Here is a 19,560-nt window from a genome sequence, read left to right as displayed (position 1 = left end):
AGGTAAGCCAAAGTTTAAGAAGCCAGGAAACGGTAAGAGTGCGCCTGGTGAGACTAGTGGCTCACAGGGCAAGACAAAGAGCAAGGGCGGTGACATAGAGTGCCACCATTGTCACAAGACTGGACATTGGAGGAGGAACTGTCCCGTCTACCGTGAGGAGATCAAGGCAGGCCGCGTCGCTCCTGTTGGTATGTCATCTTATATTCATATGATTGAGATTAACCATGCAAGTTTCGGAACTTGGGTACTAGATACTGGTTGTGGTTCTCATCTGTGTAATCATTTGCAGGGCCTAAAGAACATCATACCTCTCGAAAAAGGTGATGTGGACTTGCGAGTCGGGAATGGAGCACGAGTTCTTCTTTGCCTCGAAGGGAACATATGTAATCCAACTCCCTAGTGGTTTTGAGTTATCTTTAAATAACTGTTACTATGTACCCAGTTTATCTAAGAATATTATTCCTGTTTCCGTACTTGCTAAAGACGGTTTTACATTTTCAATAAAGGATAATAGTTGTATTTTCTCTATTAATGAAATGATTTATGGCAAAGCAGTTTCCATGAATGGAATTTATATCTTAGATCAAACCATGGAAGTATTACACATGAATAATAAGAAATTAAAGGTTGGTGACAAAGATCAAACCTATCTATGGCATTGTCGAATGGGACACATAAATGAGAAACGCGTGAAGAAACTCGTCGATAATGGGACTATTCCCACATTCGGATTTTCTACATATGGCACGTGTGAATCATGTCTCATTGGCAAGATGACTCGAATTTCCTTCAAAGGTGTTGGAATGCGCGCTAGTGACCTATTAGGACTCATACATACGGACGTATGTGGACCTATGTCAATTACCGCTAGAGATGGCTATAGATATTTTATCACTTTCACGGACGATTTGAGTAGATGCGGATATGTCTACTTAATGAAGCATAAAAGTGAGTCCTTTGAGAATTTCAAGGAATACGAGAATAGGGCAGAACCAACCTGGGTAGAAAGATTAAAGCACTCCGTTCGGATCGGGGTGGCGAATATCTTTCAAATGAGTTTGATCAACACCGAAAAGACGTGGAATCGTTTTGTAGTTAACTCCACCTGGAACACCTCAATTGAATGGTGTGTCCGAACGGAGAAATCGAACCTTACTTGATATGGTTCGATCCATGATGAGTCACACGGTAGTGCCGATTCATTATGGGGTTATGCTCTTTGTCACCGATCTTATACTTAACCGAAGTCCGTCTAAAGCTGTCGACAAGACTCCATATGAAATGTGGAAGGGAACGGTCCCCAACTTGTCCTTTATTCGGGTTTGGGGCTGCGAGGCTTATGTCAAGTAGAGACACGAGGATAAGCTCGGCCCGCGATCGGTCAAGACATACTTTATAGGTTATCCAAAAGGAACATTTGGTCATTACTTCTATTCGCCTACCGAACATCGAGTTTTTGTTGCGGCAAGTGCGACGTTCTTAGAGAAAGAATTTCTCGAGAACAAGTTGAGTAATAGAACCTTCGAGCTGTCGGAGATTCCAGAACCAACAACCGAGGAACAGATGGAGGAAGCTATACCTCCAACTGATGATACGGTTAATATTCCTGAGGAACCTAGGAGGTCGGGTAGAGAATCTCATCCTCCGGACAGATACATTGGTATGGTCGAGGAGAATGATGTTTTACTTCTAGAAAGTAATGAACCCGCAACCTATAAAGGTGCTATGTAACATTCCGACTCAAAGCTATGGCTCGAAGCCATGCAATCCGAGATGGACTCCATGTATGAGAATAACGTATGGGATCTAGTTGATTTACCTAATAAGGTAAAACCTCTACAGTGCAAATGGCTTTACAAAATAAAGCGTTCTCTAGACGCGCAACCAGATATCTATAAGGCACGACTTGTGGCAAAAGGTTTCACTCAAGTTCAAGGATCGCATTATGATGAGATTTTTGCACCTGTAGTCATGTTACGTTCCATTCGGATAATCTTAGCGATTTCCGCATTTCATGATTATGAGATTTGGCAAATAGATGTGAAAACCGCCTTCTTAAACGGTTATTTAGAGGAAGAGTTGTACATGGTTCAACCTGAAGGTTTCATAGATCCTAAACATCCTAAGAAAGTATGCAAGCTTAAGCGTTCCATTTATGGACTTAAGCAAGCTTCTCGGAGTTGGAATCATCGTTTCGACCAAGTGATAAAAGAGTATGGTTTCACTCGATCGGTCGAAGAACCATGCTTGTATATCAAGTCGAGTGGGAGCAAGATTGTATTCTTGATATTGTATGTCGATGACATACTCTTGATTGGGAATGATATTCCTCTCCTATCTTCGGTTAAAGAATGGTTGAAGAACCATTTCCAGATGAAAGATCTGGGTGAGGCACAGTGCATTTTGGGAATCCGTATCTACCGAGATAGATCACGACGGACGTTATCACTTAGTCATGAGTCTTATTTGGATAAGATTCTTGAGAGGTTCAGCATGACCAACTCTAAGAAGGGGAACCTTCCAATGACGTCTGGGATGCAGTTGAGTAAGTCTCAGTCACCCACGATGCCTGAAGGGGTTGAACGCATGAGTCGTATTCCTTATGCATCTACAATAGGATCGATCATGTATGCCATGATATGCACACGTCCAGACATGGCATATGCATAGAGTATGACGAGTCGGTACCAAAAGAATCCAGGTACCTACGGAGGACTATGGATTGGGTATTGACTTATGGAGGAGATACTAAGCTATGCGCAATTATTCTGCAGATGCTAGCTTCCAAACAGATCTCATCCGGGTTCGTCTTCACTCTTAGTGTGTTGTAGCAGATTCTACTATTGAATCGTTGAATTATGATAAGCATGTAGGGCATGTTAATTCCATGGGAATTAAATGTGTTCTGAGTTATGGTACTTGGATTATGAATTTGATACATTATCGTTTTCATATACTATTTATAACTTCATCGTTTAATATATAATATTTTGTTTTTATGTGGATTGTCTTGACAACATTGAACGCATACAAAGTGAATGAATTACATTATATTTGTTTTGGTCCGTAATCGCCAATGTGAGCTGATAACTCCGGCTATTATATTGTGCAGACGATTGATGGTGGGTTCAACGAGCCATAAGTCAAACGGTTGACTAATCGATCACAGATGCGAGATTATGACGATACCTCGTAGGACAACTTTTTGTGACAACGTAATGGAGTCCTAAATGTTTAATAAACATTCGGTGCCAGGTCGTGGATAGGACATCCATTGTGTTCCTAGAGTCGATTCTTTTGACTATCGACTGTCTCTTGAGATTAAGGCAGTTTTTGGGTGACTTTGGTTTCTTTCTCACGGTCTGCCGTGAATCGGAGGCTAAGTAGATTTTTTCTCGGGTCATTTCATCATTGTGCTTACATCTGCAGGATTTGAGTTGAGGAAAATATCCAACCCTTATCAGGTATAGTTATTTCTCAGGGCCACTCGAGGAGTTGTAACTGAAATGCATGGCCATGTTCGAATGTTGATTCGTTTATCAGTAAAGTTACTCTCTAGTCGGGGAAACCACTCTTGATATTGATCGCTTGTAAAATACGACCTTTGTGAATTCGGATTTGCAAATTGTTTTATATTGAGTGGGAGAAATTTTATAGGATATGAGAATCGGTTATCGCACATACACTTGTGAGGACAAGTGGGAGTTTGTTGGAGCTAGTGTCCTCCACAAATTAGTGTGATAACATTTGTAAATCTCTTACTGAGTTCAAGGGTATACTTCGTATATTTAATCGGTTGACTAACGTTTACCTAATAACGGTTGGCTTGCTAGAAAGTTTGACGTTATTATCATACAGATGGCGGTGATCAACTGGTCCCTAAAGGTCACACCTATAGGATGTGTTTGAGAAATGTGGTTATAGAAATATAATCACATTGATGCCCAAAATGACTAAAAAGTTAGTCAATGTGTTGATGAGATAATTATTTAATAAAATTAAATAATATTAAGTTGAGACGAATTAACTGTCAATTCGTAAATTAAATATAATAAGTTAAATTTAGTTAAATATATTTAATGTTAGCTTGGACGAATTAATCTGTTTATTCGTAATTAAATATAATCAGTTATGTTTAATATCAACAAGATGAATGTGTCATAGTGGTAATAGTGAGGGTACACAAAACAAGAGGTCATGGGTTCGATCCTCACTAGATGACAATTCAACACACTTTATATATTTTTGGAAAGACCAAAAATAAGGAGAATAATCTCCTTATTTCGGTCAGTTTGGCCGAAATTAGGAAAGACTTTTCTTTCCTAATTGACTCTAAAATTTCGGTCTGTATAAAAAGAAAAGGTAGAGAATTATTTCTACCCTAATGCTTTTTCTTGACCTTGCCTCCTCTCTCATAAGAAAAACACAAAAACAACTAAATTTTACAGAAAATTTTAGATCGATTTCTAGCATAATCAAAGGGCATATCTCATATCGTCTTGGGTGCAACTAATAGGCGAATATCAATTTTGATATTGTTCTTAGGCCAATTTTTCTAGGACAGAAGGTTAATTCTAATTCCTTTATACTTTGTTTATGTATTTTGTTTATGACCATTGATCATCTTTGTTAAACTCGTTATAATCCTTCTAGTTTAAGGGAAGTATACAGATTATTTCCCACAACTCGATCGAGTAAGTGTGGCACTCGATCGAGTAGGGGTCACTCGATCGAGTAAGTGACTTACTCGATCGAGTAAGTCGGTTCTGCGGGTTGTTTTAGCCGGGTTTTGTTAGTAACACGTGATTCATATTTAAAGCTTTCCGTCAGTTCCTTCATCACTTTTATCTTTTCGAAAACCTCTCAAAAGGAAAAGCAATTTACGTTACATCCTTTCTTCATGTTGCTATCAAATCCCAAAGCCTAGGGTTGTCGGATCGTCGTGTTCTTTACGCCGTTGAGTTCGTCGTGTCATGGGTAAGATCCTTGTATAGTTTTTATGTCTTTTTCGTTTATTTTGATTGAAACCCTAACTGGGTAATTTAGGGATTTTGGGAGTATTTTGATACTAGATGGTGATTGTATTGTTGTGTATTTGATAGGAGATGATTTCGTAGAGGAACTTTGCTGTTTTGCTATTGTGACGGTATTGGTGATTGCACTTCCAGGTAGGGTTTCCCTACTCGGTTATTGGTTACATAAGTGTTGATGGTGATTGTGTTTATTGTTGATCTATAACATGTTGCTTTTTGTGTTGGAGTTGTTGTTGCATAATTGTTGTTGTTTGTCTGTGGTTCACGAGGTGCGCCCTCGACTGAGTGGAGTCACTTGCGGGATTGGCTTCACGCCCTTGAATCGCCCTCTGTGGAACCCGCCACAGGAGGGGATGTGCACATTAAGGAACATGGGTTATCGCTCGGTATAGATGAGCGGGGATTAGGTGAGTACGGCTGCGGTTCCCCACTGGCAGCGTGGAATATCTGTTGCGATGGGTATTCTGGCAGGACTACACACTTTGGTCTGTAGTCAGGTGTGTGGAGATGTGACGGAGTTGGGTGGTCTGTGTATTGTTGTTATGTGTATCTTGTTTTGTGTAATCAGTAACTGACCCCGATTTAAATATTTTGAAAACTGTGGTGATCCATTCGGGGGTGGTGAGCAGTTGTTTAGCAGGTATATATTGGATACGCGCAGAATCTAGCTGGAGATGGAGTCATCACATATCAGAGTCTTTAGTCTTCCGCTGTGTTTGTTAAGGTAGTTTCACTTAGTTGGTTTACATTTTTGAGAACAGTTGTATTTTACTTTATAGTTTTGGGTTTCAGATATGTAATCAGTTAATCTTATTTATCTAAAGTATGTTTCTTTATGGTCAATTTGATATAAATTACCTCGGTTAACCGAGATGGTAGCATTTCCATGCATTAGGTGGTCTTGGTAAGACACCTTGGTGTATGGGGCTATCACAAAGTGGTATCAGAGCGACGATTTTGGAACCTGTAACTAATGAACCTAATGAGTATAAAGAGTCAAAATAAAATGAACCCGGGAAGGAGTTGTTAGGAGCTAAAGCAAAGGCTTGGAAGACGTCCTAAAGTCGCGAACTTGCCCTAAAACTTTGAACCGGTCACTATGGGTTGTCATGGGATTGCTATGTGTTTACTTATGTTTATATGAATATGTTGGATGGATGTTATATGGTTGAATGGAGGTGTGGTGGAAAAGATGAAGTTGATTGTTTATGATAACATGAATTGTGTTGGGATCGCTACTAGTTTACAATTGTTTATATGCATATGATTGGATGAATATGGTGGATGATTATGTCAGATGAATCAATTGTATAAATACATTGTATGAATATGATCGATGCATTGGTTTGAAAAGATGAAGTAAGTAATTGTATGAGAATATGAAATTCATGTGGAGAACATGTTTATGTGATGGAAGTGGATTTTCTACTGTTGCTATGTTAGTAACATGTGAATAGGGGATTTTATGTCGTATATTATGTTATTGTTTTACGTAAGGTTATGGAATAAAAGCATGTGGGTAATACATGATTGACAAGTTAAATAATATATGTGTATGATGGATGTTGTTGCTTGGCTTTTGAAGATAGTAACATGTGGTTAGGGATACTGGTTTTATGAGCATTGAGTTGTTTTTGTTTACTTTGTTGTTATTTAAGTTGTTTGGAAGTAAAAATCAAGTAGTTATATTGTCCGATTACAGCGAAATTGTCTTTAAACTATTATAACTTGAGATGCATATATGATTTTGATGTGATTCCACTTGGCAGTGATTGCTTGTTCTTTTACAATTCTAACGATAGGTCACACGACCAAAATGACCAAGAAACGAGTGAGATATGACCGTTTTACGAAAACTGTTGAGAACTGCGTAGGGTACTCGATCGAGTGGCCCTTACTCGATCAAGTACACCTCTTGTTACTCGATCGAGTAGCCATTACTTGATCGAGTAGCCTTGATAATTTGTTGTACATGCTTCTGACCTTCACCTACTCGATCGAGTAGGCTGAACTCGATCTAGTAACCTCTGTTTTGGGTTATATGCCTATCTTTTGACTTTGTCGCATATCATGTTTAGTTGAAAGTTGTTTTTTTGCTTCTTTATGCATTGTTTTACATATGTGCTGGCCCTGATGCGTAAGTTACCCAATCTTATGATGAGGGGAGTGGCACCTTATAATGGGTATGAATGTAAGTGTATATGGACAAGGGGTGATGTATGTATAAGGAATGTAAGAATGAAAAGGTTGACATCAGGGATGCGAAAAGTGGCAAATTGGGATGTGTAAGGATTTATGGAAGGAGATGGTTTGGATTGTGTTGGTTACGATTATTATTGATGGAAGGTTGTTGTAGAGGGATGGAAACAAATGGTGTATAGTGAGATCAAGTCATGCCGCGATGTGTAGATAATGGTCGAGTTTAGGAATTTGTATTATCAAGAGGTGAAACTAATGTGTGATTTCCTTGGGCAATTAACGGTATGAAATGTGTTTTGGTTTCTAGAGGCGGAAAAAAAAAGGGTGAAGAGTAAACTTTGCTTGTGTGGACGGATTGGTGACAAGTGTGAGTGATAGCATGATGAGATAAGATCCATGGTAAGAAAGAGTGAGATAGTACTGATATGAAATAAAGGGATTTGAGTTTTGGAGCAATGAGAAGATAACCGGAGCACTAAAGAGTTTGGTAGAAGGAATAAGGAGTTGAATTATTAATTGATTTTGTCGAGTGTAAAAAGAAAAGAATGAGGCGAGTAAACTAGGAGAATGTTTACCGGAGTATATGATATAGAATTAAGGAATCATCGAGATGTATGATACTATCATAAGGATGTGAGTTAATTGTTATATAGGAGTTTCAGGACAACATGTTAGTCATGAGTTTCGAGGAATTAAGGGAGTAAAAAGTTAGTAGAGTATCTGCACGATATGAGATTTGGTGGAGAGTTAGGTGACAATACAATTAAGGATAGAATTGGGAAGAATGTTGAGGTAAATTTTGTTGATGGATTTGATGTTCGTTATTTGGAATGCTAACTGAAGATAGGAAAGGAACTGTTATATTTAGAAGTGAGTGTAAGAGATTTGTTATACGAACAGTGGTGGTGGTGTGGTGTTGTCACTAGTGGTTAAGGGTGATGATAGATAAGAAAGATAGCAATTCTAAAGAGGTTGATTTTGTAGAGGCCGAATTATTATGTACGGTTATGAGGAAGTATAAGATGTGGTTATAGGTGGCGGTTGCTAGTAGTTGAGTATTAGTGGTATGGCTATATTTGGCAGGAGGTGATGGTTATACGAATGAGAGAATGTGTTAGGAGGGGCTTACGAGTTAAGCTCGGGCGAGGGGTAAGTTCTGACCTCACGAGAAGTCTTATGGTGTGATAGTTATAAAGTTATTATCTGAATGTTCTGTACTATATGTTGGGTACGGTAACCTAATGGAATGATATTCAAAAGTAATAGTTTGGGTGATCTGGCATGGCTAGTTATACTTGTATGTGTATTCATGATATCTGTTTATTCTGTGAAATGGTATGGATTATATTCGTAAGGTTATTATCTGTTTATTCCGTATAAATTGTTGCGTTGTGATCTGGTAGAGCGGTTTTAAGGAAGTTTTCTTGTCAGAAAGTTATACCGAGTCTGTGTTTCTGGGATTGTATAAGTTGCGATGTCTATCGATGTGGCTGTTGTGCCTCGGGTGGTGATCCGGGCACGGTACATCGTGTTGTGATGCGGGTAATTTCGCGCTGCAGTGCGGCTGTTGGTGGCGGTGTTGCGTGCCGTCATCGGTCGTGGTGGAGTAGACGAGATACTTATGAGACGAGTTTTTGAAAGTGTATACCAGTTATATAGATTGTTGTTTTGTTTGCTGCTGTTTCCTGTGAGTTTCGGTTTGGGCATATAGACTGTTGTTTTTTTTATTGACGTTTCTTACCAGTTCCGGCTTGGGAGTGAGGGTAGGGTATGATATGGAAGAGAGTTGTGCATGTGGCCATTGTTGTCATGGTATAGTGATATTCTGTTAATGGGACATAGTTGTGAGAGGTTGTTGGAGTACTTTTGCTTTGGTTGTATAGGAGGCATCAGTTGACATAGTAGTGGTAAGTGATTGGTGGAACATGTGTTGTACTAAACTGAAAACTACAGGTGGTTTATAACTTTTATTGGGACAGTGAGTATAGGGTGTTGGGAATTAAAATCATATTAAGTTATGGGTGAGTTTTGTGGTAATAAAAGAAAAGAACTTGAGAAGCTAATATGAGTGTGTGTAACAATTGTGGGTCGTAAGTTATGATCGTGGAGATGAGTGCATATATATAGAGAAGTATGTCGTTTTACGGTAATGTTGAAGAGTTGGTGTGGTGGTTTTGCTGAGGATTTTATGGTATTGGTTAGAGGGAGTGCAGAATAATTTGAGGTAGGAGAACTGTTAGAGTAAGAGACCTTGGAAATAGGAATGGTTTTAGGTGTTGAGGTTATAGGCGGTAATCTTTGACATGCGGTGGTGATAAGGATAATGAGAAGATATGGGTAAGGATCTAGTATTAGTGAGTTACGAGGACATAACATTTATCTTAAGAGGAGTAGGATGCGAAAGAGAGTTTCATGGTTGTACATGTTTTAGTAGATTTGGAAGTCGAGTCTTGGTGGAGAATAAAGAATGGATTTATATTGTGGTTGACATTGTTAAAAGGTCATGGCCGTGCTTGTAATAGTGTGATGTTTAGGAGTGTGAGAATACTTCGATAGTGTTGATAGTTGGATGATGATGTTTATGAGAGTGAGTAAACTTCGAGAACGAAGTTCATTTTAAGGGTTGAAGAATGTAACATTCCGTTTGGTGGTTGATCTTGCTTGGTTGATTGTCTTGACTTTGGATTTGCTAGTGGGAAATAAGTTAGTGAGACGGAGGTAGGAACAAATGTGGTTGGTATTATGGAGTTTGTATCGAGAGGTTATGCTATAGTTGAGACGATATCGTGAGCCGTGTTGTGGAAGTAGGCATGGTTGATGGAGTTAGTTTTATGTGTCCCTGCCTTATAGGTTGGGTATGAACTTCGGGGACGAAGCTCATTTTTAAGGAGGGAAGACTGTAATACTACGGTTTTATGTGCTGTTGGGTACTCTATCGAGTGGGGCTTACTCTGTCGAGTAAGTGAGATTGGATTTCGAAACTGTGTTTCGCTGATGGGTACTCGATCGAGTAAGTGTGGCACTCGATCGAGTAGGGATCACTCGATCGAGTAAGTTACTTACTCGATCGAGTAAGTCGGTTCTGCGGGTTGTTTTAGCCGGGTTTCGTTAGTAACGCGTGATTGATATTTAAAGCTTTTCGTCAGCTCCTTCATCACTTTTATCTTTTCTAAAACCTCTCAAAAGGAAAAGCAAGTTACTTTACTTCCTTTCTTCGCGTTGCTATCAAATCCCAAAGGCTAGCGTCGTCGGATCGTCGTGTTCTTTACGTCGTTGAGTTCGTCGTATCATGGGTAAGATCCTCGTATAGTTTTTATGTCTTTTCGTTGATTTTGATTGAAACCCTAATTGGGTAATTTGGGGGTTTTGGAAGTATTTTGAAACTAGATGGTGATTGTATGATTGTGTATTTGATAGGAGATGATTTTATAGAGGAACTTTGTTGTTTCGCTATTGTGATAATATTGGTGATTGCTCTTCCAGGTAGGGTTTCCCTACTCGGTTATTGGTTACTTAAGTGTTGATGGTGATTGTGTTTATTGTTGATCTATAACATGTTGGTTTTTGTGTTGGGGTTATTATTGCATTATTGTTGTTGTTTGTCTGTGGTTTGCGAGGTGCGCCCTTGGCTGACTGGAGTCACTTGCGGGAGTGGCTTTACGCCCTTGATTCGCCCTCTGTCTAACCCGCCACAGGAGGGGATGTGCACATTAAGGAATATGGGTTATCGCTTTGTATAGATGAGCGGGGATTAGGTGGGTACGGCTGCGGTCCCCCACTGGCGTCGTAGAATATCTGTTCCGATGGGTATTCTGGCCGGACTACACACTTTGGTGTGTAGTCACGTGTGTGGAGATGTGACGGAGTTGGGTAGTCTGTGTATTTTTGTCTTGTGTATCTTGTTTTGTATAATCAATAACTGACCCCGGTTTAAATGTTTTGAAAACTGTGGTGATCCTTTCTAGGGTGGTGAGCAGTTGTTTAACAGGTATATGTTGGATACGCGCGGGATCTAGCTGGGGATGGAGTCATCACATATCAGAGTCTTTAGTCTTCCGCTGTGTTTGTTAAGGCAGTTTCACTTAGTTGGTTTACAGTTTTGAGAATAGTTGTATTTTACTTTAAAGTTTTAGGTTTTGGATATGTAATCAGTTAAACTTATTTATCTAAAGTATGTTTCTTTATGGTCAATTTGATATACATTGCCTCGGGTAACCGAGAAGGTAGCATTTCCATGCATGAGGTGGTCTTGGTAAGGCACCTTGGTGTATGGGGGTGTCACATGTTAGACCATGCATATAGTTGAATAGGGAGAATTAAGTCGATGTAGGTATTGTAAAGTCTTGATCGACTCGGCTTCGAGACCCAAAACTCTCTAGAAATTGTAAGATATAAACTAACTCGATTCCAACAATAATGATTTCTTGCATCTATGTGATTCATCTATTCTATCTTACCATGATTCCCCTATGATCCCATGACTGCCTATGACAAAGAGAAATGGGTTTGTAGAGGCAAATGTGAAGGATATGCAAAATTTGTGGTACTCAAGTATCCCTCTTTGATAAACAATATTTTACCGAAAATGGACCATCTAAGCATATAAAAATATCCCATCCAAGTCCATCACATTTTTTTAAAACTATTTTTTTCCCCGTTAATATCACAGGTACAAAGTAAGGGTTAACGTAGTAGATCATACAGGAAATGCGACATTTATAATATTTGACTCCCAAGTCTCGAATTTGATACAACAATCTGCTAAAGACTTAGGAGATAACCTGTAACACCCCCATACACCAAGGGACCTTACCAAGGACCAGTCTAACATATCAAGGTGCTACCATCTCGGTTGCCCGAGGTAGAGTATATCAAATTGACCATCAAAGAACAGTTATTATAAAAATACCAAAACTGTTTAAAGTATAGATACAACTAAAGTATAACTCAAACGGTTACAACCAAAACTATCAAAAGAACTAAAGTATAAATTGTCAACAGAAGCTAGATAAACGATCGGTGATGACTCAACCCCCATCCAAACCCGCAAGCTATCCACAGCTATACCTGCTCAATCAACTGCTCACCATCCCCGAATAGATCACCATAGTTTTGAAAAATATAAACGGGGTTAGTCAAATGTATAATCAAGATAAGAATTCAAAACACAAGTAATACAACCAATCCAATTGCAATATCATTCCCCAAACTCCATTACGAATCAATAACCGACTACACACTTAAATGTGTAGTCCTGCCAGATTACCCACCGTAACAGGTAACCCTCACCGACAGTGGGGAACCGCAGCCATGCCCACCTAAGCCCCGCTCATCGCAACGAGCGCACCCAGATCATTAATGTACACATCCTCCTTATGACGGAAGCCACAAGAGGCGAACATGGGGTTGGAACCATCTCCCGAACATGGTCCCATCACAACACTACCGATCACAATATCACTCAACCAATATCAATCCAACGAAGCATATTAATCAATCATCAATCATAACAATCTCAAATTAATTACGCAATCGACTGATTAGGGAAACCCTACATTATTCGCATATCTGAAATCAACAATCAACAACGAAGGTTAGAATTGTTCTTCTACGAATCAGTCACCTAGCAAAGCATAATCAACAATACTATATTATAAATCATTCCAATCAACCCTTTTTCCCCATCCTAATCAATTAGGGCAAACCCTAAAGGACAGTCATAAACTAATTAACAAGGTACTAGAGACTTACCAAGGAAACCGGTACAGAAAGAAAGAATGTAGACTCAAGATCGATCGCAGATGACGTGGGAGTGATTAGGGTGATTAGAGAGATGGTAAACGTAGTTTAGGTTTTGGTAAAAATGAATTAGTAACTGTTAAACACGAAATATATATAATCTCTAATCACTATAATCAAACCGCGGAAATAATCCCGTCAGACCGGATACTCGGTCAAGTACCTAGGGTATTCAGCCGAGTACGACCAACTCGGCCGAGTATCTCACTACTCGGCCGAGTGCTCTTGGACAGTAACCTGACCAGAAGTCACACGACGACTAACTCGGTCGAGTACTACCTACTCTACTGAGTAACTAAGGACAAAAAAACCGTAGTATTACAGTCTTCCCTCCTTAAAACGAACATCGCCCCCGAAGTTCATACCATTCCCAAAACAACATGCAACACCACCTACTCAAAGACACTAGAAACCCAACTATTAGCTCACACAAACCGACACACGACCATACTGACCTCAAAACTACACCAAAACACACATGCGACCATCTCTTACCCCCTTAAAAGACACCAGTTACGTCCCCGTAACCAATCATACCTGATAAAAAAGGTGCAGGTAGCATTCCCTCAGAGCCTCCTCCGGCTCTCAAGTCGCTTCTTCTACGTTATGATTAGACCATAGCACCTTAAGCAAGACGGTTTCACCATTCCTTGTCTTGCGTACCTTACGATCCAAAATCTCTTTAGTAACATCTGCATAAGTTAGAGCCTCATCCAACTCGATATTCTCGACCTCAAGTACATGTGATGGATCGCTCACATACTTCCGAAGTTGTGATACATGAAACACACTGTGCACCCGATCAAGAGATGGTGGTAAAGATAGCCGATAGGCTACTTCACCAACCCGATCCAAAATCTCATAAGGACCGATGAATTTCTGACTCAACTTTCCTCTCTTGCCAAACCTCATAACTCCTCGCATAGGTGACACTTTAAAGAGGACCTTGTCACCTACCGCAAAATCGATGTCCCTGCGGTGCAAGTCCGTATAACTCTTTTGTCGATCTTGAGCTGCTTTCATCTTTTGGTGAATCTAGTCTACTTGTTCAATCATGTCTTGCACCATCTGTGGTCCTAAGATCACAGCCTCAGCACTATCATCCCAACAAACCGGACTCCTACCCTTCCTGCCATACAAATCCTTAAAAGGTGTCATCCCAATGGTAGCGCGATAGCTGTTGTTGTATGAAAACTCTATCAGATCCAGTCTATCCTCCCAACTCCCAACAAATTCCATAGCACAAGCTCGCAGCATATCCTCTAGAGTCTTGATAATTCTTTCAGTTTGAGCATCTGTCGCAGGATGAAATGCCGTACTCATCTTTAAGGTAGTCCCCATCAATTCCCGCAACTCTTACAAAAACTGTGATATAAACCTCGCATCTCGATCCGACACTATATCCTTTGGTATCCCGTATAACCATACCATATGCTTTCTGTATCCCAAAGCTAGCTGAATCTTACTCCAAATATCTTTCATTGGAATAAAATGAACTGACTTGGTTAATCGGTCAACGATAACCCAAATCATATCGTTACCCTGCTTAGTCCTTGGTAACCCGACGATGAAGTCCATAGTGATCGACTCCCATTTCCATTCCGGCACCTCAAGTGACTGAATCTTACCTTGTAATCTTTGTTGCTCTCCCTTTACCCTCTGACAAGTAAAACACCTAGCCATGAACTCTGCAACATCTTTCTTCATACCGGGCCACTAAAACGTCTTCTTCCAGTTCTTATAGAGCTTGTCACCACCCGGATGTGCCGAGTAAGGAGTGAAATGAGCCTCCGTCATGATCAATTTCTTCAAATCAGCATCATTAGGTATACACCACCTCCTATCGAAACGAACACTCCCATATGTATGGATAGAAAAACTCGAAACTGTACCATCTCCTACCCTCAACTTCCACTCTTGAATCATGGGATCAAGCTCCTGTTTCCTTTTGATATCCTCATAAAGTTCAGGCTGGATTGTTGATACCGTCGTTTCAGTACCAAAAATAAATACCTAAGTACTACTAACAGAAGTCAGCGGTAAGTAGGGTCGATCTCCACAGGGAGGCGGTCACTATCTACTTGTCAATTTAGTCCGTCTGAGGTCACAAGATGGGGGTTTTAATTGATTTAATTAAACTACTGAAATAAAGGCAAGAGGAAATAAAAAGAGAGATTAACAATAAGAAAAGGGAACTAGGATTTTGGGTCATCAATGATTATCAGTCAATTGCAGCTAAGGTCACAGATCAGTTAGTTGCATCGGTCTAAGGGACAACGAATATCTCCTACCGGTCTCAATTCGCCCTAAAACACTAATAGCTTAGCTTCCGCCCTCACTAAAGTGCCCTAATGCTCACTGCAGGTCTCACCCCTTCCAACCTTCCGGTCTAGGTCAAGGCTTACCAATGTTAAATAAGCTAATTGCGTCGACTCAACTAGCAGGATACAATTAAAGCAGTGATAAACAACAGAGATATAATAACAATGACAGATCTGCAAACTAATTAACAATAATCATCGACTCCCCTAATCCTAGCAGAGAGAATTAGCTAGACATGAATAAATAAAGAACAAGAATAAAGGGGAGAAGAACAATAAACATTAATTAAATAAAAAAGAAAAGGGAAAGAAAAAGTTACAGAAATAAGGATCCGGAAAAGAGGGGAAAGCAATAAGTAACAGTAACAGGGAAAAAGTATTGTAAAAGTATCAAGGAACACAGTCCAAGAAGTGAGAAGAGAGTTACAAATGACGTCCCTCCTTCCTATTTATAGAAAATAGGAATTTTATTTGACCTAATGACGAATTAAAGCTAAAAAAGCCCGAGCCCAATAGAAACCACTCGATCGAGCCCTTTTAAACTACTCGATCGAGTAAAATAAAGCTCAAACCACTCGATCGAATAGAAAATCTACTCGATCGAGTAAACCTTAAAATGCAACTACTCGATCGAGTAGAAAAAAGACTCGATCGAACATAATTGTACTCGATCGAGTACTTTCCAGCGCATAATTCCTGCTTCGCGCACTGAACTTCAAACGGCTGTCATTTCTTCGTTACTTGGGCAAACAGGGCGATTCCGGTGGCGTTGGAAAGATAAGAAGACAAGCTTTCATATCCAATTAGAATCACCTGAATATCAGTTGTAGAACTCTAGATATGGCTCTTAAAATTAGGCACTAGTAATTTGAAGTTCTTCCTTTGCTCGCCTAGCTATCTTTCTTCTTTGCGCATATCAAAATAGCTACATTCCCGCTCCAAATTCACTTTTCCTCCAAATGCATGCTAAACGGAAGGTAAAAGGCTCGTTTTCACTACTTCCTGGTCCATTCCTGCAAATAGAACAAAACAAACCAAAGTAGCATATTCGGGGCATTTCGTAGCATAAAACTACGATAATAGCATAGAAATACGTGCATAAAAAGGCCTAAAAGGACTATATAAAATGCATGTATCAATTGTCAAATCACTGATGGTATCACCCTTACGAATCATATGAATCCCCATCTTAGTCATCTCATCCTTTAGTTTCATCAAAGACATAGCAGTACATAATGAATGCGCACTCTTCCTACTCAAAGGATCTGCTACCATATTAGCCTTCCCCTCATGATAGATGATTTCCATATCGTACTCCCCAATCAGCTCCATCCACTGTCTCTGACGCATGTTGAACTCTTTCTGAGTGTAGATGTACTTCAAACACTTATGACCTGAAAATACCATAAAGGTCGGCCAATTGAGATAGTGTAGATACCCAGTATCTGTTGAATCCCCAACAAACACGCGATGATTATGGGACTACAACATGCTTAGGAATCGCTACGTTTAATCGACAGTTTGTATAACTATACGCGGAAAACTCAAAACAATTTCGAAAACAAAACATTTTAAAAACTTTTCAAAAGTACCTAGAGTGTTTTATGCACGACGACGGTGTCGCAATGACACTAACTAGATTCAAAACCGACATCGGACCAAAAACCGACTCAAAATTCAAATCCCGACTCCAACAACGAGTTAAATCGAGTCAAATACAAAAAAAACATCACAAAGCTTCCATGTTAAGTATACCCGGTATAATTGATGATCAACTACAACAATCATGACATCCAAAACCTAGGATAGAACAAATCATGATTCAAGTGCGTGATAGTGACAAGACAGCTCGAAGACCCGCGAAATGGCTCGCGCCTCGGAGTAGCCCAGGTGGTCACGTCTCTCAAAACGCACACAACCACACAATGCTCAATAAATGCCACCATTTGAAGGTACGCGAGTGTCCCATCCCTCATTTCTCCCTTAAAATTCTAGACTCGACTTCTCGAGTCACAAACCGACACGTATTTTCGACCTACCGATCGAACATACAAGCCATACACATTGTTTGGTACCGTCATCGTGCATTAAATCACTTGACCAACCATTTAAACCAACTACACAATCACTAAACAAAACAAACACACTTTACATTGCTAAAACGGTTTTTAACCGAGTTTTCCGACCTACCAAGTTCTCACACTTCCGTCGATTTCTCTCCAACGACCTAGCATGTAAGTATGAGGGTGTAATTAATCCTCTTCTTTCATGTCTTTTTATCTTTTTTTATGACCTTAACATGCTAAAACATGCATAACATGGTCCAAAACACGGATCGAATGAGCCAAAACCGTGTTTTGACCTGAAACAGAAGCCCCTAGTCACAACTAGGTGGCTTGCGCCTCAATGGGTTGTCCAGGTCAGAACTCAAATGTGTTTGAGTTCATCCTTTTTATTTTTATTTCATTTTACAATCGGTTTTTACCGTTTCAAATCATTTTTATGATAAATATTTTTAACCATAAATTATGCTCATCCTTGGTTCCTCATACCATGACGGTTTAATCCGTGTTTCGGTGATAATATTTGGTTAATTACATTTTAAAAGGCATTTTAAAACATTTTATTCATTTGTTTACATTTTCCAAAAACAACCATATTAGTCATACATGCATAATCATCCTTGGTTCCACATATCATATCGGTTTGAATCCGAGTACGATGATGAACATTGACTAGTTACAAAACAATGAACTTAATATAATTAGTTCATAATAAACATTTTTCAAAACTATTCATGTCAAGCTTGCAAAACCAAATCCGACATCAAATATTGTCAATACAATGATGATTATTCAAGTCTCATTCTTTAAATTGGCACAAAAGCGGTTTAAACAACCTTTTCAAGAAAGACTAGTTCAAATACCCCTTTACAAACTGTTTCATAAACGTTTTCAACAACCAGGAGACACCACTTTGGATTGCCTACTGCCTCGCGCCTAAACAGGCCCACTGGTTTCCAGTTTTCAAACCTGGACTGGTCCCCTTGCATCGCCCTAAGGCTCGCGCCTCAATAGGCTGCCTGATGCAGTTACTGCTTCCTTTCCAGCACTTGTCTAGGACAATCCCGACTTCGATTAACCCGAATATAGGACGGATCAGATTGACAATGTCCGCATTTTACTTTGTATTTTCAAAACGCCTTTCTAAGATAAATGGATCACGTTATGCACCATAAACCTAACTCGGTAAATGGATGTTTAATTTCCGTCTTGCATGCAAATCAATACTAAATCCAACTTGACATCAATTACTTGATATTTGGATAAACAACCGACATAGTAAACTCACATGTTAGGTTTAAACTTGTGGATGCGCATTCATGCATTTACCCGTTTTATCAACTTTTGCATTCAACCAACCAAGATCGATTAATAGAGGCCGCTACCGCGGGCGGGATTGGGTGTCCGATTAAAGGGCTTCCCAATACGTACCTTTACCTCTTACTCAGAAACTTTGGATAGTGGACGACCTTATCCAGGGCGAACGGGAGTCATACCAGAGATAGGATGCTAAAGAGGGATGACTCCTTATCTTTAGTACCTCTGTCAAACATTGCCTTTTGCCTTGGTTGACCTAGGTATAAAGTGGATTCGAACGGTTTCCAAACATCCTAGACTCCAAACATCTCTAACATCGTTTCGAGACCCTTGCCGAGACGAATCCGACCGATCTAAAACGATCCGATCGAAAGCATTTAATATGTCCCCGAACTTGCCTTTTCGACTGCTGCATGTCCACAGATTGGCCTGGCGTGTAGGTGGCCGCTGTCCACAGATTGGCGACTCTCTCGAGGATAACTAAGGCACTTGTGTCTTTGTGATCCCTAGATGGTGAGACACGAACGAGGTCTTCGAAATGCATTAATTGATATTGCGGTCATAAGTCGGGTTCCTTTTCCGGGCCCACAACCTAACCTTTATCGACCAATTAGCTCGTCCCGTCGGCGTGAGGTTTCTCAACCCCGCGTTTTGAATCCCGATTGAGTCAACCATACCATTGACGTTACACATTTCTATTTCATCAAAGAGCTTTCATTTCCTTCGTGCACAAGGCTAGGGAACCCTCCTTACACATTTTGTATGGATTGGTATCCCTCTCGAAAATCGGGGATTGATCACTTAGTGTGTAACCACCCTTACTAAGCC

General features: G+C 39.9%; 1 protein-coding gene across 1 annotated transcript; it reads right to left on the bottom strand.

The window, feature by feature from the left end:
• Positions 1-14,747: 14,747 nt before the first annotated feature.
• Positions 14,748-16,759, bottom strand: LOC141632454 (uncharacterized). Its single transcript, XM_074445001.1, has 3 exons — positions 16,504-16,759; positions 16,352-16,365; positions 14,748-15,002 (listed from the first exon to the last, which is right to left on the bottom strand). Exons 1-3 carry the CDS (start codon positions 16,757-16,759, stop codon positions 14,748-14,750), a joined length of 525 nt encoding a protein of 174 aa, XP_074301102.1.
• Positions 16,760-19,560: the final 2,801 nt, after the last annotated feature.

Source organism: Silene latifolia, chromosome Y (assembly GCF_048544455.1).
Source record: "Silene latifolia isolate original U9 population chromosome Y, ASM4854445v1, whole genome shotgun sequence".
NCBI classification, from domain to species: Eukaryota; Viridiplantae; Streptophyta; class Magnoliopsida; order Caryophyllales; family Caryophyllaceae; genus Silene; species Silene latifolia.
Note: the sequence above shows the minus strand (reverse complement) of the source record. Positions and strands in the feature narration are given on the sequence as shown.

Bases quoted from the DNA above. Each gene is read 5' to 3' on its own strand.
- LOC141632454 (XM_074445001.1), bottom strand. From the start codon at position 16,759: ATGGTATTTTCAGGTCATAAGTGTTTGAAGTACATCTACACTCAGAAA.